Source organism: Rhineura floridana, chromosome 14 (genome assembly GCF_030035675.1).
Source record: "Rhineura floridana isolate rRhiFlo1 chromosome 14, rRhiFlo1.hap2, whole genome shotgun sequence".
NCBI classification, from domain to species: Eukaryota; Metazoa; Chordata; class Lepidosauria; order Squamata; family Rhineuridae; genus Rhineura; species Rhineura floridana.
In genome coordinates this window covers 7760301-7782650 of record NC_084493.1, presented here as the reverse complement: position 1 = coordinate 7782650, position 22350 = coordinate 7760301, and the positions used below count along the sequence as shown (strand labels likewise).

General features: G+C 39.8%; 1 protein-coding gene across 7 annotated transcripts in view; it reads right to left on the bottom strand.

Moving 5' to 3' along the window:
- MEF2A (myocyte enhancer factor 2A) overlaps positions 1–22350 on the bottom strand; it is a 91763-nt gene that overhangs the window by 29324 nt on the left and 40089 nt on the right. For 3 of the 7 annotated variants that reach the window (XM_061595292.1, XM_061595294.1, XM_061595297.1), the window contains exons 4-6: positions 6814–6951; positions 4055–4274; positions 3887–3946 (exon numbers count right to left, since the gene is read on the bottom strand). In XM_061595292.1, coding sequence (XP_061451276.1) covers positions 3887–3946; positions 4055–4274; positions 6814–6951 — 418 coding nt within the window. Of the gene's footprint in view, positions 1–3886; positions 3947–4054; positions 4275–6813; positions 6952–7015; positions 7148–22350 lie in introns of all 7 variants that reach the window. The other 4 variants (XM_061595293.1, XM_061595296.1, XM_061595298.1 and 1 more) reach the window with 2 other exon arrangements.

Here is a 22350-nt window from a genome sequence, read left to right as displayed (position 1 = left end):
GGGCAAAGGTTAGATGAAAACTGATGCTGCTCTGAGATGAAGAATGCCTGTGCTTGGTGTTGTGCTCTCCCACACAATACCCGTTTAACCTACCCATTACTAAATGTGCAACTTTTGAGTTTTCTTAGCAAAGCTGCATATGGTGCTACTGGCTCAGACAAGAGGCACATGCCATGTGGGACAGATAACACTCTCCCAGGTACTATAAAACCCTGATCCTGCTTCACAATGCCTCAAAGGGAGTCCATTAGCTCATTGATGCCTAGCATAAATTATAGAAAGCTGAATGTTAGAACACATTGCTTTCACATATTTTAACTTTAGATCTAAGTATTAAAACTTTATGAAGGAGTGTATATTAGTGCAAAAAGTTGAAATTCTTTAATTGTTGGGTAATATGAATACAGATACTTTAAAACAAGTGCTAAATGAAAAATCCTTTGAAACAACCTTTTTCACTTTTGACTTCAATACAGTCTTGTCTCTCTTCCCGCTTTAAGTGTCCACAAAATTTCATTCTTAAGCATTTTATATACTCTGGGATGGAGAAGAGAGAAACCATTTGATACATGACTAGTTCTTCAGCCTTAATTACAGATATTAGTGTATGCTCATCCTTGAGTCAACCAAAGAATGACTATTTTCCACTGGAGATTAACCTCTCCATGCTTCTAAAGGAGGTGCTGATCACACTCAAATCTTTAACCAATTACAGTGTTTTTTAGATGTTACTGCAGTGATGTGACACCACTTTTCTGTAGGTTAATCCCACAGTATTTCTGTAATGTTTAGGAGGAAGAATGCAGAAATGGAAATGGACTGCCTTCCAGTCGATCCCAACTTATGGCGATGCTATGAATAGGGTTTTCATGGTAAGCGGTATTCAGAGGGGGTTTCCCATAGCCTCCCTCTGAGGCTAGTCCTCCCCAGGTGGCCAGGGCCTGCTCAGCTTGCCACAGCTGCACAAGCCAGCCCCTTCCTTGTCCACAACTGCCAGCTGGGGGGCAACTGGGCTCCTTGGGACTATGCAGCTTGCCCATGGCTGCACAAGTGACAGGGCACGTAACCCCTGAGCCACTCACTGTGGGGTGATCCTTAGCTGGTCCTTGACACCCAGGAGACACGAGCGGGGATTTGAACTCACAGACTCTGGACTCCCAACCAGGCTCTCTTCCCCACTGTGCTATACCAGCTGTCAGAATGCGGAAGGTCCCAGGAATAATCCTTAGCACCTGCAGGTAGGCCTGCCTGAGCTGCTGAACATGAAGAATCAATGGTCTGATTCAGTATACAGCAGCTTCCTACGTTCCTATATTGTTCCAATGTAAGAGGTTTACCACCGTGTGGCTATGACAACTGCACAGGTCTTTACCACTCAACTATCATCCAGCTGTGTGGTAAGGACCTATGAGACTGATGCTGCCAGTAGGCTTTCAAATATTACAGCAGAGTAGCAGGATCAATCAATGGAAGAGCAGCTTGCATGTTGCCACTTCCACATCCTATTTTTATGATAATGTATTTTTATTTACATTTTGTCATTTTATGTTGGAGTTGCCCAGAGGACTATTTACTGGGCAACCTTATAAAATGATAGTCCGTAAATAAATAAAACAAACATGTGTCCACCTAGGTGTTAATTGGGGATCCAGCGGTTAAGAACATAAGAGCAGCCTTCTGCATCAGGCTAATGGTCCATGTAGTCCGGCATCCTGTTCCCACAGTGGCCAATCAGGTTGGAACATGCGACACCAATATTATACCCTTCGCACTGGCTACCCATGCATTTTGGGGGCACTTTTAATGCTCTAAATCAGCATTTCCCAACCTTTCGAGTCCCCAAATACTGTTGGACTACAACTCCCATCAGCCCTAGCCAGCATGGCCAATGATCAGGAATTGTAGTCCTGCAACATCTGGTAACCCAAAGGTTGGGAAAGGCTGCATGGTTTGGGGGCACATTATTTTAAGGACCACCTTCACCTGTATGAATGTGCCCATACCTGCTGTTGAGATCAATTCAGTTAGTGTGCATAAGAAAAAGGTCTTTTTAGTGGTGGCCTCCGACTTGTTTAATTCTATTCCAATAGAAGTGTGTATGCCACTATCAATACACGGCTTTAAAGATCCACTTATTCCATGCTGCTTTTTCTTAAGGCATTATGACAATGCTGAATGAAAAATGGTGCTGAAACTGATTTAAATAGTATAATTCTGACTGTTACGGAATGTCCACTGCTTTTTTTTTTTTTTTGTAAATTTGATATGTTTTGTATGTTATGATTATTATGTATATTGCATTTATATTTTTATGGAAGTCACCTTGCAAGGGCTTTGCCCTAAACAGTGGCCTAAAAATATTTAGATAAATAAAAGAATGTGACTACATCATTACAAATGCTGTCATTTGTTATTAGTTCATATTCCAATTTAAGAAAATCCTCCTTCAGAATGTATTTGCTAGATTGCAGTTTACATTTTTAGGATAGCCAAGGTTAATTTCCACCTGCCACAGTATGTCACTGGAATAACTGACAAGTCTCAGCGTGCTGGCAAAATACCGTGTACTGATAGTTCAGTAATACAGCAAAACCTGAATGCCCCAACTACAAGAGTTAAAGTGACACATTTAAATTTTCTACTAGGAGTGGGAAGAAGATCCAGGAAGTGGCACAGTTTCACTTCTGATGGCTTTAAAATGCTGCTAGATTAACTGCCCTAGTATGAATTCAACCATGAACTCACTCAACTATCAGAGACAAGCCATTCTTAGAGCCCACTCCTGCATCTGCATTATGGGCATAATACAACAACCTTAGAATGTAGTTCAATAAGGCTACAGAGGACGTATGTAAAACATTCTAGAGCTCTATATAAATACTAAGCATTACCATCATTGCCAATTCTGTCGTTCATAAAGATTGTATAAGTAGTAAGTGAACTGCCTAAATGTTCAGTAAAGTTGAGCAGTTCTGCAGAACGCTAGAGCAAAAGCAGAAAAGGTTCAGTTTTCCACAAGCAGAGTGCCAGCTGTAACCTCAAACTTACATACACTTTAGTCTTTGGATCCAAAGGACTTCCAGACGTTTACATTTTAACTTATAATAAAGTCCAGTTTTCCAATACCACTGATAGGAAGATCAGTATCTTTCCCAGGAAGGAGTCTATGCTCTCCATTCTGGGCTAAGTGATCCCTCCCCACCAAATGATGTTGTGAGGGGGCATTTAATATTGCCAGCAGGTGTTCATGCCATCTTCCGGTAATTTGAGAAATGGAACACAGATGCTTCCACACTGATTGAAGCAAGCAGCACCTCTCTCCAGTTTGTCAACAAGTGCAAGGAAAATATCTGAAGTTCCCCTTCGAAAGCCAAGCCGGCATGGCAAGCCTAGAGATTGTTTTTTTTTCCTTTCTGGTGACTGCTCTTTTCAGTACAACGTATAGAAAGTTACACAAACTGTTGTCTGATAAAAGCAAAAAGCCACATTCCCAGAGTTACACAGAGACATGAAAATGCACCTATAGGCTCTACTATCTTTGTAGTTATTTCTCTTCAATAGTGTGCTTAGTTCTAAAAAGAAGAAACTATTAGGAAGATTCAAGTCTCACTACAACTATGGATCCCAAAATTTGGAGTAACCCAATTTTCTACACTTATTTCTGTTTAGACACCCCAAAAAAGATATACGCAAGAACATCTTATATACAGCAAACATAAGCAATTGCTGCAGCTAAAGAGCAATGAACATCCTCTCCTTCTACTTGGAATAGTCAGTTCACTAAGAAACAGTCTGGAGTTGTTCATCTAGCTTTGCTTTTCTTTGTCCTCATTCGTAAGCCAATTAAGCTGCTGCAGTGTTCCAAATGCAAAACTTCACAACTTACCCACTGGACTAGAACCAGCTCCATTTGGCACTGAGAGATCTGATGTGGATAACATACCACCTAATTGAGGAATACAGAGGCGAAAAGATTTATTTCACTCCATCTGATAATGTTGTGTACCAAAATAGAGAGTGAAAGATTGATGAAGGGGTGGTGGGACATGCTTACTTGCACTGCCTGTACTTGGTGGTCTCTGAGGAACTCCAGGTGATACATTTCGATGCAATGAGGCTTGAGGAGGGGTTAGCATGGTTGAGTCTGTCAAGGTAGAACTTGCTGCCAATGCTGGGGATACAAGGGAACTCCCAGGATTACTGTAGGTTAAAGTATTGGGGCTGGACACAGGAACAGTGACCGACATTGGGAAGTTCTGCGGAGGCAACCCAGGCTGAAAAGAGCGGGGGGGAAATCATGTGAGCTAGATTTAAAGAGTGACACTTTCCTCAAGTTTTAATCAAAACACTGATAGATTCCTGCTTTATAAAAAGAGTCTCAGAGCATACTTACAGAACACACATTTCTAAATTATGTAATGCAAAGCGTGAAATTTATTACATATAAACCACACACAGTACTCTCAAAACTGGTTAGAAATAATCAGGAACTACAGTTAATTATTCCAAATTCACCACATGGGAGATACATTTTATAAAATGTATCAAACACAGAATGGAAGACATTATAAGCATCCAACTGTTACTTTCAAGCAAACTTTCAAAATAATTAAACTTTTTTATTATTCCAGAATGTTTGCAATCAAACAACTGCATTTTAGGACACTTAAGCATGCCGATAGGAGGGAAAAAGTATGTTACTGGAAAATACAATAATTAACTTTTAAACTTAATTTAAAACTTGTAATATCAACTTTAAAAGTTCTAAGGCAAATCTGATTCTACACATGATGTATTTCAATACAACCATGTTCTAAGTTCCAGAAAGGCTCCTACATTTTTAATGCGAGTTATGCTATTATCAATTTATTTCTAAAACTGTAATTCTTTGCAATTTAGATTAAGACTGGATTTGAAGGAATGTAATTTAGGTAAAAAAAAATCACACTATAATGAAGTACATGTAAGGAAACCTGTCAACTTATACGACCCCTTCTTTCTTTCAAATCCCTCCTCAAAAACCTGTGAGAAGCATTTGGTCTCTAGTTCCCATAACCTACTCAAGTATGCCTAAATGCATGTAAGCAAAATAACTGCATATTCTTCCTCTATTCACCACTGCCTCCAGCTACCTCTGGTATGGCACTTATGTCAATTTCTAGATTGTAACTTTCTCAGGGGAGGGGCCTCTCCTCTTCAAGTATGGTGTACTTAGATGGTACAATATAAAATGACAACCAACAGCAGCAGCTTCCTTATAGTTTGACTGGTCAACAATTCACTATAATTTGAGTGTGTTTTATGTCATCCTCTGAGCAGTACACCATTACGAGTTAGAATTTTGCCTTTAAAAGTGCACTGAAAAATTCCTGCAGCAGTTGATTTTAAGACAGTAATATGCCATAGCCCTTTTTAAAAAATTCTCTTGAAATCATATGATTAAGAAAAAAAATAAGGGCATAAACAATCAACACAGGATAAGGAAGTTTTTCTTGAAAGAGAATTCTGTGCCTTTGCACACAAAAAAGAGTGGGGGAGAGAAAATAAAGAAGCTCTTATGAGATTGCATTTCTAAGCTATTTTCCACATCAGTCTTGGACACATTTACTTGGAAGAAAGCCCAGGAATAGAATTTATTTAAAACAAGCAAATGATCACAACTGTCTGCTGGTTTGGTCTTACAAAATGCAACACCTAGAATAAGGGATCCTTTATTGGACAAACTGTGTCAGGCATAGAAACCCAGAGCAGTAGTTAAGTTTCTGGTGTATATTGAATATTAGTCTTGGAATGAATAAAATAAGTGCAGATGATGACATGTATTACTGTTATTAGAAACCTAAATAACTTTGAAGCAATTTGCCACAGTTTCTTCCAACAAAATCGGGTAGTTACAGTTTTGTAACCTTGTTTATTTTTATTTATGTAGAACACTTCTATATTGCTTTATAGCTCTGAGACACCCTCAAAGCGGTTTATAAAAGTTTTTCAAAATAAAATCATAATCAAAGCTGCCTTCCCTTTTGGACTACGGCTAAGCGCAAACTGATCAATTGTTCTTATGACAGATATTGATAGTCCTGATACGAGATCCCTCTCTCTGAACAAGTTCCTCAGTGAGGGACAGAAAAAATTCATCATGACAGAAAGACCGCCTTAACTTCACAGAGTTACAGTTTGTGTGTACTTGTACGTCAAAGAAATTTTATTTCTGTACCAAGGAATCCCAGATTCTGAAAATATATTAACATTTGTGAAGTACTTTCTGCTGAGTTTTTGTTTTTTCCACATAGCAAGGATGACACATGGCAAAATAAGGGAAGACAACTAGTTTATGGAGAAAAAGAGAGACAGGAATGTATGCAGAATGTATTTCTTCAGGCTTGAAAGGTTTGTACTAGGACTTGTTCATTGATTTCAACTAAATCAGTACACATGGCACACACTTTTGGTTTTGGGTGACTAGAAACGTCTTTAATGAAAGCAGTGCTTCTTAGGAAGCTGAGTGCATAAGAAGCTTGCTCTTGCCTTGTAGCTCATATGTATGGCACTCAAAGTGCCTTACTCCAGAGTTTATACAGAAATTCCAAGAATTCAGTCGCAGAATAATGCATCTCGCATGGCTTTTTCTACTTTATAAGCTCATACAACTACATTATTATTACTACTACTACTTCTACTATTATTAGCTTTTCTCACAGAAGTGACTCAAAGCAACTTACTTTATCTTTGTTGTAGCTTTCAATGTTAAGGAAATATTGTAAAATGTTCTCATGCATGTAACAAAAGCACAAGCCATACCACAGTACTCACTGCGATTTTATGATTCCGCATCATATTATCAAACTCTTCATTAATTTTTTTATATTTTTCTTCTGTATGTGGCGTGAGCACATATGAAGTGTCAGGGTCCGGGCTGTCGCACCCTCTGTTTTCCTTCTTGTTCAGAGCCTAAATAATGAAGTTAATAAAAAGAATCAACAAATAAAAAGTAGGAGGTAAGAAAAGTACTTACAGGGCCTCGCTTGAAAATAAAATCACTATCTTCATTTAGTTTGCTGAATCTGTCCTCCGATAGTGGACTGTGCTCAAAGTAATCGTCAGCATCAGGGCTCTCACAACCATTAAGGCCTTTCTTTCTTAAAGTCTGAAATACAATTGGAAAATTCACACACAGACAATACTAAACTTGCCATATTGTTTTTCAAATCACAAACGTGCATTAAGAGGGCACATACTGTGGATACAGAGCCACTTAAACAATGGCATCCAAATACACTGATACTTTTGGTATGTGTTTAAGAGTACTATGCTCTCTCCCTGCTGCCCTCTATAATTGCCACAGTGATTTTCAAACTTTTCTAGGAGACAGGGGGTGAGGGACGACTTTGAGAAAACAGTACCATGACCAATCTTCCCCTGCAATAACAAAACAGCCAAAGAAAAGCTTTGTGATAAGAGTTTGTAGGCCTCATTGGTGCCCTGTGTGAACTAAGACATCCTAGTACAAGGATGGACAGAAGATAGGCTACAATCCACCTTGCAAGGCACACTAATGGCCACTTAAGTCATAACTAACTTATGTTATGAGCTCCTGAGGCTCAAACTGCATGTTAGACAGGGTTCTGGTGATTTCCCCCCTTGGCTTTGTAGTTAAAAGCCAAAAATCACCCTGAGATTTGAATGAAGGGAGGTTAGGCAGGCAGAGGCTGCTTAATCCTTTTCCCTCTGGCACTGTTTCAGCTCAAAAAGTATTCTCCTCAAGCTGTAAAAAGTGTTCTTTCTGTGGATTTTTGAGCTGTAACACAGGTGTAGAAAGGGTTGAGCTGCTTTTCTCCACCTTCAGTCTTCTACTTCCACTGGAAAAAACCCTGTAACACATAAGTTTAAATATGTTTTGGTAGACCAGAAATTCTACTAAAAATAAAAATTCCCTGCAAGGTGATGGGGTTTCTTAGAAGACAAGCCAATGTGAAACAGGTTCCCTGAGATTTGGAACTTTGAAAGTTACTACTGTATTCTAAGCAGTGCTCAAATGCCAACTACCACTAGAACTGCAGGATTAAAAAAAAAAAATCCAGAGATGGGACAGTATGTTCTGAAGTAAAGTTACTTTCTCTTAACATTCTATAAATTTGGCACACATAGTTTACAAACCAGAAATGCAATTGGTTGATAAGTAATTAATAAACACTCAGTCTCCAGAAATGAGCAGAGTACCTCCATTCCACCCACCTTTAAATTACCATAACATTTTGCTGAGAGATACAGGGAGGGAAGCTTTAGTCAAAACCATTTGAACTTTATAAACCCCACTGGAGGAGTTGAACTCTCAAGGTCTTCGGGCAAACCTATAGAGATCTCAAGCCATTATGCTTTGTAATTTCTTAGCAACAACAGCTACCTACAGCTTGTTTAAATGTCTTAGCCCTGGCTGGATTAGACTGCAGGCGGCCTATCTAGCCCAGCGTTCTGTTCAGAGTGGACAACCAGTTGCCTACGGAAAGGTGGATATGGGCACAATAGCCCTCTTCTGCTTGTGATCCACAGCAACTGGCATTCAGAGGCGTACTGCCTCCGATGCTGGAGGTAATGTAAGCATCATGACTATTACGTTCTTATAGCTGTATCCTCCATTAATTTATTTAATTCTCTTTTAGAGCCACCCAAGTTGGTGCCATTCTACATCTTGCAGTAGCAAATACCATAGTTTAGCAAATACCATAGTTTAACTATGCACTGTATGAAATAGTACTTCTTTTCATTTGTCTCAACTTTCCCACCATTCAGTTTCACTGGATGACCCTGGGAGAAAAACGTCTCCCTATCCACTCTTTTCACACCATGCATGATTCTATATCTGTAGATATATCTATATCTATAGCTGTATCATGTCCCTTTCCCTCTTACTCACCAAAAGTGTAATTTTTCCTCTTAGTAGAGTTGCTCCAGCCCCTTGATCATTTTTGATGCCCTTTTCTGAACATTTTCCAGCTCTACAGTGTCTTTTTAGAGGTATGATAAGAATTGTACATAATATTCCAAGTGTGGCTGCACCACCGTTTTCAGCAGTTTCTCTCTTCAATCCCATTCCTAGTGATCCCTAACATGGAATTCACCTTCTTCACAGCCACCCCACACGGGGTCAACATTTTCCTCAAAATATTCACAACAATCCCCAAATCTTTTTCCCGATTAGTCACTGCCACTTCAAACCCCCATTACTGTAGATGCGTAATTAGCATTTTTGTCCATCACTTGACACTGCTTACACTGAACTGCATTTGTTATTTTAATATCCATTTCCTGGTTTGGCTATGCCCTTTTGGAGCTCTGTGCAATCCCTTCTGTGTTTTTCCCACCCTGAACAATTTAGTGTTGCTGTTCACCTCTAACTCTAGATCATTTATGAACAAGTAAAGAAGTACTGCAGAGCTCTGAGGAAACCAATTTCTTACATCCTTCCATTTATTCCTACTGCACACATACTTTTCTTGGAAGTTTTTATTTAAAAACACACACACAAAACCTGACACTAGAATATTTGGTAGAGAAAAATCAGTACACAAAGATAGGCATTCACCTGCACTAAGTTAACTTCTAAGGCAACAGTAGAAGAACAAAACCAGATCAAATTGTGAGACAACTGTATTTCCATAGAACTGTAATTGTTAGAAGTTACAGAATATTTGGCTTAATTTCTTCCCTAACAGCTCCAAAGTACCCTCAGCATTGCATGTAACAATATCAAATTGTGTAAGGATCACAAGTCATCATTAAAATATAATTCCTGCTCAGGTTACTTGGCATGGCGTTGCAAGTCCCACACACAGTGACTGGAACTCCCACTAAATCAGCATTCACAGGGAAAACAGGTGTAGCTTTCGGCAACACCTGTCACAACACTTACAGTACAGTCTAACCAATCAGGTGGATACTTATATGGACTTAACCATACATGGCCCTGCTGTCCAGGGCTTTGGAAGCTACTAACCCTCCCAAACCTCCAACAAGGCAAAGCTTGCCAGTCTTCTACACTGTGATATCAGCAGGGAAAATGCTAACACTACAGTCTGGATTACATTTAACCTTTATAAATTATTGAATGCTATAAATAGATGCAGAAAGCTTATGGCATTCATACCAGAATACAAACATTTCGCCCAACATGCCTCAGCACTCTACTTGCAAATCCAGAAAAAGTAAATTCAGATTTTAAAAACTATCTTATGTTAGAAAAAAATTAACTAAGTCCATAGAAGCCAGAGGCTGTAGCAAGGCTCTTGACTGTTTCCAAGGCACATAGCAATCGTATTGTTTGGGTATGTGTTATATTTTAATCTAGAAGCATTCTGGAATGTTCAGTCTGTGTCTTAACAGAAAAACTCGCATAGAACTAGACTGAATTCATCCCACCACTCTGAAGCATATCTTCTAAGCTCAGAACAAAAGAACATTTGCCCTCTTTGTACTACAGTAGTTATTTTTATCCTGTTAAGAATGGAATTAACCCTGCCTCAACTCGGGAGGAAGGAAAAAGGTCTCATTATCTCCTACTTCAGATTCTGGAAACCTTCACTCCAAACCAAGTTTTTGTCACGCTTGGGCCACTTAAAGCCACAGGCACCCATTTCTGATAAAGAAGTCAAAGTCTGTGTTGATATCAAGAAGTTTGGCCTCCTAATTTCATACACTCTTTGTGGTCCCAACTCTGATAAGAGTACCACTTATTTTATCATTATCAAGTACCGTAAGAGTAAACTGTTACTCTTGTGTGTCAAGGGAAGCACAAGTGGAATGTTGTAATCTCAAAGCAAAACTGGGCAGACTCAGCAGCAGATAGGCCAGGCTGTTTTCTCACAGGCAACTATGTCAGAGATAACCAAATCTGGCTCAAATCTGACTCTTGGGAATGTGCCCATGTGCATGCAAAAGGAAAGACTGTACAATCTTGTCACGGTTTTACTCTTCATATCCTCTCATACTTTATATATTTTGAGCTTTGTACTATTTTTAAAAGCTTTTTCTAAACAAAATGCAAGGTCAAATGCTACTGGGGGAGAAAAATCAGTCTGTCCCTTTGCAGACTTCCTTCCTTCATGGAAACAGGTTATTCGCATCTTTCTCCACAATGAGGGATTCATAGATTTTTCCAGCCAGTAACATGTGTGGTCTTCAGTATCAAGCCTCACGCACAGAGCAAGCGACATATGCTACACTGTGCTTCACAGAAGCATCAGGAAGCGTCAACAAAACCCTGAGGCTGTCGGAATGCCTCCGAGGCTCAGTATGATGCTAGCAAGAGCCCATGCTCTCACATTCTGAAAGCAGCAAGAAATCGTGGGCTTTGGAGGCACTCCGAAACAAACACCCAGCATCCAAGGAAAGCTCCCTTTGGACTGTTTCCATGTGCCTTCAAAGACCAGCTCAAGGTCAAGGTGAATATGCATCATCCTCTTAAACCCAGGGAAAGGCGAAAGATTGTGCTTTTTATTCATTTTTTTTTGTAAGCCCTTCTCAAAACCACAACTTAGTAGCAGGCCCCATGCAATTAGATGTATTACCATCACTTCCATACACTGTGTGTGCTTCTTCCCAAAGATTAGAAGACTTCAGGGCCAGCCACTTCAGTAGCATCCAGGGCCAGCGCAAAACACTCCGCAGCCCAAGGCAGAGCTACCGCTGCCGCATGCATCACCCAACACACTGACCTCTCCTTTTGTTTTGCTGCACTGGGGTGACAGCAGAGGTATGCAGAGGCTCCCCAGGGCCTCCCACCCAATAGTCTCATGCTGTGTCACAGCATGTGGAAGGACCCTGTGTTTTCTAGGGTCCTTTGTCAAACATAGGGTCCTTCCACAGGAAGGCATATGATAACCAAGATGGCTCTCAAGAGCACCTGTGGAGTTGATGATTTGCCATAGAAGCACCAGCAAATACTAGCCAATGTTTACGAGCAGCACTATGGCATGGATGCCACTGGAGAGCCTGTAGGAGCACCACTGACAGCTTTGCTGCAGTGGCAAAGCAGGGAAGTGCTTCTAGAGTGCAAAATGGTGTAAAGACTAGATCGATAGTGGAGTGATGACATACCAATCCATCCCCCTTCTTGCCGCACTGCCTTTGGCAAAGGTCTCTGTGTGACTAACGGGCAGGCCAGCCATAGCAGTGTCATTGCTGGCACTGACCACGAGCAACTGCACACGCCCTGCAAAAATAGCAACACCTGGTGGGACCGCATGTCAGAGGAAACAGCACACGGACAACAACATGCCAGACAATCGTTTGGCCCACTCACTATCTTTATTAACTGTCTTGCTTTTAGGACATTGTCACACTACTGAGTTGGAAAATATACTTGGAGAATAATTCATATGGTGCTTTCCCAGTTTGCCAGTGTGGTTGCACACACTCATCTTTTTCCACACTCAGTGACAGAGCATGCTATGTACAAACCTTCAATTTCTATAGCTGTCACATAGAAAACATGTGGCAATGCTCCCTAAATCAGGACAGCCTAACCTTTTTAGGCCCAGAGAGCAGCCTTCACTCTTGAACTACCCTCTTGGGACTGCATCCCAGCAACGGGTATGCATGCGACTCTCTCACACATATCCACAAGGCACATGCAAACACACTCTCTGGGGAGGGGGCTTATGGCGTCCTCCCTAATCCAATGATTACTCTGATGGCTGTGGAAGGGGCAATCAGCATCCACACAAGGGTGCTGGGCTGGGCAGAGAGTTTTAACCTTCTCCACCATCCCTAGTGCTGGGCCCAGCACACTGCCAAAATCAGTGGTGTATCAAGGGGGCAGAAACTGTTTTGCAGAAATATGAGCTGAGGGTCAGTCACCCCTGCCATACACCTAAAATATTTTTAGTAGTATTTCATGTCATTTCAATCACTGATTTTGTGTTTCGAAGTGATTGAGCTTATTTTTACATAAGTACACATATAATCAAGTAAGAAGGAGAACTACTTTTTGCTTAAGAATAATGAGTGATTAGTTTGTGATGAGTTTGACAGTTACAGTACACTGCTCGTATCTAAAGCATGATTTAAATATGTGGACCAGGAATTTTTATTTAACAAAATGTATATACCGCTTGATTGTAAGAAAATCTCTAAGTGGTTTATAAGAAACATTAAAATTATCAATAAAAATGGTTTATAAGACATTTAAAACAAGTAATTAAAACAGCAGTAAATTAAAGAGACATTGAAGCACATCAACATCTACATGTCTAGATAGGCTTGCCTAAACAGAAATGTTTTAAGCAGGCACCAAAAAGAACAAAGTGAAAGCACCTGCCCCATGTCAATAGGCAGGGATTTCCAAAGTGTAGATACTACCTCACTAAAATATTGATTTCTTACAAGTGGGGAATGTGTGGCCCTCCATATGTTGCTGGACTACCAGCATCTTTGACCACTGGCCATGTTAGCTGGCGTTGATGGGAATTTTAGTCCAACAACGTCTGGTCACAAGTTCCCCAAGTGCAGACCATGATAGTGCAAAAAGCTGCACTTGGACGAAGTAAGACAGTGACAGGTAAGTACTATTCTTCAAGTGGCTCTCTGTGTAGTTATACTAGTGAGGTTTGCACACAGGCCAGCCAAAACAAAGGAACCTCTACAAGCTTTTGGGGCACAGGGTGCTCCATCACCAAGCAGTTCTTTGTGTCAAGCATGTCAGTGAAAGGGCAGGGTTAACACATCACCTGCTTAGTTCTGTCAAATCCAGAGGTGTGTTTTACGCTCTCTGTTACAGCCTTTATAATGGGGAAGGAAGGTGGGTGGCATGGATTCCTAAATAATGTTTGTAATAAATGCAACCCTTGTTTTCTCCTTTACTGTCTCTATGAAGTCCCACAAATGTGAGTCTCAAGAGTTTTTACCTGGTGGATGGAGCAGAAGGTGGATCAAGTGAATAAATTCCATTAACATCACACTTCCCACTCTTCTTTCTTTCAATATCCTATTACTACTTGTGGATTCCACCTCCCACGAACAGATCAGTTTGATTCCTAGCAGAAATGCAACCTTAAAGATGAAAGGATGTCCAACAAACATACAAATAAGGGCACAGGTGGTTTTGTCATGAGCTGTGAAAGGATGAGCAACAGACTCCCTCGAGCAATGGCTCTGCAACAGGAGAAACTTGTCAAGTAACCCTGTAAGAAATTGCTTTATAAAGGCATGAGAACTCCTGTTAAAACATCTACCAGAACGTTCTGCTACCCTTCTTTGCTGCTCTGTGAGACACTCATTGATATACGAAAGTATGGGAAATCTTGAAAAGGGATTCCTTTCAATTCTGTGAAAGAAGGTCAGTAAATCATGGAAGATTGTCACTCACCCAGATGGGGATGAGAGGTACTGCATGCCATACTGCGGCTACAAGTATGAAGCTTAGTTGTTCAATTTCACCATCTTAAACAGCAGCATAAAGGCATACCAGAAACTTCCCAACCATTGAATGTGGAATACATCCCCAGAGACTACCTCCTGCTCTACCCCAGAACCAGACAGCTTCCTGCTTTCTCTGATGGCAAAGAGATCTATGTTCATCAGGCCCCAAAAGGGACTCTTCAGCAACCACTCTGCAGATGCATCGATTACAGCAGGTGCACTTAACTCAAAGAGATTCTTTTCTTCCGGCAAAGTGTATCATTACTGGAAAAATATTGTGATCATAGCACCAGGCCAGATTAGAATGCAAGATTAAAGGCTCCCTGGCATACCCTCTGTGAAGCCCTGCTTTACACCATCCGTGACTATTTGGACACTGAATTATAAAGGTAAAGACTGAAAGCTTACAGTCCTAGTCTCTTGCTTGTCATTCCAAGAGGTTCATGTTTGTATCACTTCAATTGCACCAAGAGCACTGGCCAATCTCCACAGTGATGAATCCACTATGAGAGCTAAGGAGGATGGTAATGGCAAAAGGACATACTTCAGAAAGATTAGCATTGTCAGTCCATCATAGGAAGGAGGCAACAGCATGGAGTGATGAGCAGGAGTTTGGACTAGTCAACCCACATTGTATTGAAATGATCTGGGGAATCGCATCTGGAGTGGATGAAAGTTAAGGTGTGCCAGATGAACAACAAAAGGTGGTTGGAGCAATGAGATCTGTGAGCTTCTATATGGTGTGATAACAATCTACACTCAAGCTCTTTAAATTACTAGACCACTCCTACAGTAGACAGGCCTTGGCATCCATACTATTCAGTACAACTCCTGCATATGGGACATACTGCACAGGAATAATCATTAGCTTTTTCCATTTGGTGTAGAACTCCAGGCTCTGCATTAGGGTAATTGTGGTATGGGTAGTCCTGTAGAGCTGTGCTTGAAAGGGCTCGGGGAGAGCTATTTGCCAATTTATGGCATGTAAGAAATATATGGCCAAGTTCTCAGAGATGGGCAACTGGTTTATTTTTTGTTACATTTACACTCCACATTTCCATCTTAAAAAATCCAGAAAGCTAGTAATAAAATCCAGTACATAATACACCATATCACAATAAAACTGCAAATCAGAGAAGAAATATGAATAAAATAAAAATGGCAGCCAGTTAAGTAATTGCCCCCTCCCTAGTGATCATTTGAGTGTGGAGAAGGCAATTACTCCTCTCCACAGCTGATCTGCACAGATCAGATGACGGCTATGCATCTCTGTGGGTCGGTATGACCACTTCCACTTTTGGCCATGCCCTCAGGCCAAAAAAGGTTAATCACCCTGGGTTTAGTGGGAAGTGTGACACTGTAACTGTCAGTTCACAAGGGAAGATTTAAGCCAGGATTCCCTACCTGTCCTGGCCTGCCTAGTAAAGTGTTGGCACACTGCTCACGCCTCTAAGCTGTGGGTTTGCCTAAGCAGTTTAGGCAGAGAAGATGTGTGTCTGACTGGGCAGCCTTGCCCCCATATTCTTCACATTTTACGAAGGAGGTACTTCTGTGACTTGAATTCACAGGACCACTACTACAGAACTGAACTAAGAGAAAAACCACACAGAATTGCTCTAGTTCAGAAAAAAGAAGCTGGGACTTCCTCACTCCATGGTAATTAGATGCTAACTGAATTGGTGAGGCACTAGCCCTATGCCTTGAGGCAAACATATGGTAGTCAAAAGGCTTCCTCACTCTTTAATAGCTGTAGACATTTCTGCACATGCAAAGATCTGATGTGTGGTACTACACAGAGGACATTAAGGATAATTCAAAATATTACATAGCTAGTATCGTGTAATGCACATTTGAATATGGACATCCAAGACATGGGACAAAATGCCTGTTCACCTGGTAACAAATTGATTACACACCCTTGCATCACAGGAGTAGGAGTAGTTACCATGAATGACACTTCATTCCTCATTCCAGTCATATTTAAAACCAAATACAAGTGAGGATTCCATTTTACGATTAAGCATTTTGGCACTCTTCCACAGGATTTCTACCTCCTAATATCTGCATAAAAATTCACCATGATGCCTATACTGTATAAGCATATTTTTCAAAAAACTGCACAAAGTAACCAATCTGTTACATTATTTTGTAATCCCTAATGTCAAGCAGCAACTTGGCTGGATTTTAAAAAACAGCCTGGAATAATGCCAGCTGGAATCAGTTTCAATTGTATCTAACCTTCATTGAACAGAATATTCAGTATGACTTTCTAGGTACTCAAGATTCATGGGACTGGAAGATTAACTTTTAAATATAGGTATTAATTTCCAGGTGCAATGAAGCTCTATCCAGAGTTAGACATGTAGAGGCTCGCATTCACAATTCTATTTAGACGTTTCAGAAAACAGCCAACTTCTTTTACAGCATATTCAGTATACTACAACATTCCAATGAAAATTTGGGCTCATAAACATGCACAAGAAAATATAAGCCCAACATATCATTGAGGAGTATTATTTCCATCTAATGTTAATACATTGCTAATTTTGGCAAAAAATACATGCTCTCAAGCCTTGTTTTTTTGCAGTGCTACTACAAACTGAATACAACACTTCTAGGCTACAAACCTAAATACGCTTATTCGTACTGGGTTATATTTAACCTAATTCTACTCAGAGTAGACCCATTCAAATTAATGAACCTAAGTTAGTCATGCCTCCTCTTTGGATGCACACCTTAACGTGGTGAGGGGGTTTGAGACAGAATATGGAGAAACTGACTGGTTCTCCATCGGAAAGAGTGTGAGACAGGGGTGTATTTTATCACCCTACTTGTTTCCTCTATATGCTGAACATATACAGAAAGTGGGATTGGACCAAGATGGAGGTGTGAAAATTGGAGGGATGAATAATAATTTAAGATATGCAGATGATACTGCAGTTCTACTGCTGAAGCCAACTATTCTGATTGTAAGCCATGTGGATGGGAGACTTAAGCAAGCTGGAAACCACAGAAATAAATCCTTTCACTATTTCAGAAACAAATCCATCTTCTCAATGTCTAAGAGGAGGCATCTAGGCTTGGAAATAAAGGAGGCAGCGATAGTATATATTATTCAGTCTATCAGAAATTTGAAGTCACCCTTCTCTGCTTTTCCACTGTTTCAATCTTATGTAAGCTTATTACTAAAGCAAGGATTGCACAGTAAATCATTACTGTGGCCTGATTCATACATCACTGTAAACCATAGATAAACTTAACCAAGAAGGGAGCACTCCACTTTCACCATCCGGCAGATGCAAGAACCACTTCGTACATTACAAGACAACAAATAAACCCATATCTTCTAGCATGTGTATACTTGGCATGGAGCCAAGTATAGGTTTGATCCACATTTTCTCTCTGAATGAAGACAGATTATTATGAATTCATACATCTTTTTTTTTTTACAATAATTTTTATTCAAATTTTCATAAAACAAACAAAACAAAATCATAAAACATTCAAAGACAAAAAACAAAACAAAACAAAAATGATTAAACAAAAAAATAAAATGTTGACTTCCCATTTGTCGCAGATCAAATCAGTTATAGGTCTACAATATATAACAATCCTGTCTCTTAAATTATATTATAAAATCACTTTCCTCCAGTAGTTATCTTAATTAATCATCAGATCTCATAAACATTACTTTATTCTTTCCACAAAAAGTCAAAGAGAGGTTTCAATTCTTTAAGAAATATATCTATCAATTTTTCTCCAAATAAACATGTCGATTAATCCATCTCGTTAATAATAATAATCTTATTGTCATAACCATAGTCCAAATAAACATATCGATTAATCCATCTCATCAAAATCTGTTAGGTCCAATAATTTCAATAGCCATTGTTCCATTATCCATATTAATTCCATCTTCCATCTTCAATAGTCCTGTTAAGTCCAGTAATTTCAGTGTCCAATCTTTCATTATCAGTATTCCATAATAATCTTGCTGTCATAGCCATAGTCATATAATAAGAGTCTGATGGGAATTTCCTCTATCCCAAATATTTTCTTGCCATCGATTCTGAATAAGTTGCTGAAATATTGTTGTAAAGTCATATCTCTGTTCTTCTTTTTTACAAAATGCACTGGCTCATCTCTTGAGAGTTTTTCCATTGTCACATGGCTGCAGTTAATTCCATAGATTTTCTCTATATCAAGCTCCATCACATCATTCCAGTCCAGAAAATTATCCAAGCCATTGATAACTTTATCTCTAATATCTTCATTAATTTCTTCAGAGATAACGTTAAATTCCAAACAGTAGATTTTATTTCTAATATCCATAAACTCCAGATCTTTTTCCAATTCCACATTTGTTCCAATCTCCAGGGCTTGTATCTTCCCTTTATTTTTTCTTTTCTCATCTCTGATCTCATTCTCCTCTCTCACAGGATCCCCTATTTCTTTAAGCTCGTGCATCATTTTGCTCAGTTCAATTTTCAGCTCCTTACTGCCCTGTCGCAGGGTTTGTTTCGTTATCTCAATCTCATCCATTATTTTCTGAAACATAATTACTTCCAGATTCTCAGCCACTTTCTTGATTGCCATTTTTAAAACCACGAAAACAAAACAAAACAAAAATAAAGAACCACTTCTTATTTCAGCAACAATTGGGTTAATATTCCAGGCTTGATGACATCACAGTATAAACAGAGCAGCCTGCCTTATCTCTCTATGTTCAAGAATACAAAACAAATTTAGTTCCCAGCATCAAAACAGTTAGTGGTGTCGTGAAGAAGCAGATTCGTCAAAATAAAATAGACCAAAAAGAGAATAGTCCCAGACAATATAATGTTCCAAAGTTCATATTTTTTATTTTTTTCTCCTCGGAATAGAAATCCCTCTTCTGTTTATATCTTTAGAATGCACTTCCAGGACAGCTTTTTGCAATAGAAGCAGAGATAAGCTGTTAATTTCGTGAATAACAGAGAAGAGTTACAGCTCACCCAGAAGTTCTTTAAAGCTGATTCATTTGACAAATCTCTTTTTGCTGCAACAATTTAAACCAAGTAAAAAAAAAAGATAGAAAGAAGGGTGCTTGCCTGTTAGTCCGTTTTCTCTTTGAAGAAAAGATAAACGTGTCGCATTAATCAGATAGAGCTTGTTCGGAAGTCCGTCCGGCATTGCTGGCTGGACCTTTTCTCATAAATTAATGAAAATCAGTCCTCCCAACAAAACAGGCTTTTGAGGTTGATCTCTACGTTTCTCCCTACCCGGGAGAAATTTCATCAGTCAAAAAAAAAATGTTCTGACTGATTTATATCTGAAAAAGCTTCTTCTGAGGCGGGAGCCCGTCTCAAAAGCAGGCACAAGCGAAGTCACCCTTCCCAGAAGTCCATGAATTCATACATCTTAATGTGTAGTATGAAATATACTTTAAACCCACCAATTGGAGGACACATATTTTTTAAAAAAATCCCTTTCAAATGAAAGTAGACTCTATCTCCAACATTCTGTATCATGTCAGCACCATGCTCAGCTTTGCCCTTGTAAAGTATTAGCCAATGTTTCTAGCAGATTCATATAACTGCCTTCTCTTCTCTTTCCATCACTGGACAGTTTGGTTGTTTGGAAATCTATGCAAGTTCCAAAAGCAATTTAAAAACATAGCCTAAATGGCTACCGTACATATGCAAAAATCCTCTAGGCATACTTAAAGAGACTCTTTATAGACAGGCCACAGAAAACACAACAGTTGGTTTCAATGTCAAAGCTAGAATGCTTCTAGCTCTGCAAAACCAGTTTCTTTTGAGGACAACGGGGAAACCCTGTACTTCCCATTTTTCTGGAGGCAAGTAAATTAAAGTAAGATTTGTCCCAACATGTAACTGTAGAAGCAAATGCTAGATCTTCATCATCCTGAATCTGTTACTATTTTTAAACTACAGGGCTTCTGGCAATTATCTCTCTGTTCAACCTGCAGTTAATTCAGTGGCAGCAACTGGCCAAGAAGCATTTCTAGATTATCAGTCCATTCAAAAATCACCAGTGAGCTATGCCTTTAAAATAATTCACTCACTATGCTACAAAAAAAGCAATTTGTACTGTCAACAGGACACTGCCCCCCCCAGCATGTTTCATATACAAACCACACAATTTTTAATACATGGCAAACAAGTTACTTACTACACTTGCATACAGGACTCTGCACATGCCAACTCATTAGATCTGGAAAGATGCACATCTTCTCAGTAGTTGTGGGCCACCAGTAGCAAGTTTGCCTTTCGGATCTGTCATGTATTTGAGAGCCTAACTACATTAATCATGCCAATTACAGCCACATCAAGGGGATTTAAAAATGCAATCTTATCTGTGGAAACCACCCCACCCCCAATTCTGATGAGGATCATAGCACATGGGAAGGGGATCCCAATCTGGATTCCCCCATTATGATCCTGGTGGAAACAGCACCTCCCTGCACTGAAATTAGCAAGAGGAACAACTCCCATGGACTCCAACTGGAGGTTTTCCAACTGCTAATAATAATAATAATATAATTTGTGTGTCGCCTATCTGGCCGATGGCCACTCTAGGCGACGTACAATTCAATTGCAATAATGCATCACAATAAAAATACAAATAAAATACAACATGACAGTAAAATAGTAACAGTTCAGAGTATTAGGCAATTTGTCCTAAAAATTAACCCTCCCCGGAAGGGAGTAATAGCAGTATTGTGTGTTTGGCGGGGGGGGGGGTTCCATTGAGATCATGGATGGTGATTAATGTAATGTGAACTCATCCATGTATTGTTGTTATGTGCCTTCAAGTCGATCACGACTTATGGCAACCCTGTGAATCAGCAACCTCCAATAGGATCTGTTGAGTGCTTTCTGACCTGGGGGTCTCATCTTCCATGTATATGTTCACTTAAAAATAAGTAAAAGTAAAAATAAGTAAGTGTATGCTCCAAAGGATAAAGAAAACAACCTAGCAAAAAAGGCAAACATTTCTGCAAGTTTAATTTTGCACATCTATCAGCTTCATGAAGTAAATGTCTATCTGAAGATCCAGGTGTCTGGATTGGTTGTTACAGAAACAGATGGAGCTGTTTGGCTGCTCATCAGCCACTTCTGGGCCTAGAACTGACCAGAAGTTCCTGAGAGGTTCTTAGTTTCCTTTCAAGGCTGCCTAAAATAACTGAATGATTAATTTTTAAATGTAAATCTTTTCCCTTTCTAGAATTAAATCACACTATGACTGCATTACACGTTTAATGCATGAAGCCATATTTATTCAAGCTTGAATTTGGCAGAACTGTGCTGGTTTTGGTATTTGTTCTGCAACTGTATTTTCACAGGTTTTTTTTAGTTTTGTAAGCTATCTTCTGAGGGGAGTCTGAAAGGCAGGTCTTAGAACAAATAGATTAGGACATTATCCTTCAGAATCTTCACAGAAAGGTGAAGACCTCTTAACAGTTTGTATAATGGTTCTCCCTCTGCAACAAGGGTGGGGAACCTTTTCAGCCAAAGGGCCACATTCTCTTTTAGGCAACCTTTCTGGGACCATGTGACAATGGTGGGTGGGCCCAGAGGGGAAAATGGGCAGAACCAATTTTAACTTTGTGCAATAGGATGATTTCCACACACACAGACACACAGACACACAGACACACAGACACACAGACACACAGACACACAGACACACAGACACACAGACACACAGACACACACCCCTACCTCTTCCCTCCACTCAAACAAGCAAGAGGCATTATCAGAGTTCAAGGACACATTCTAGCCAGGCAAAAACACTCACGCTGCAGAGCAGGGCCAGCGAGGGTTGTGAATTCAAAAAGCCAGAGAGGTCTGCATTTGGCTCCTGAGCCTGAGGTTCCTCACTCCCGTTCTACTGCTCAGCTCTTCCTGTCTGCCAATTCTCCCCATCCAG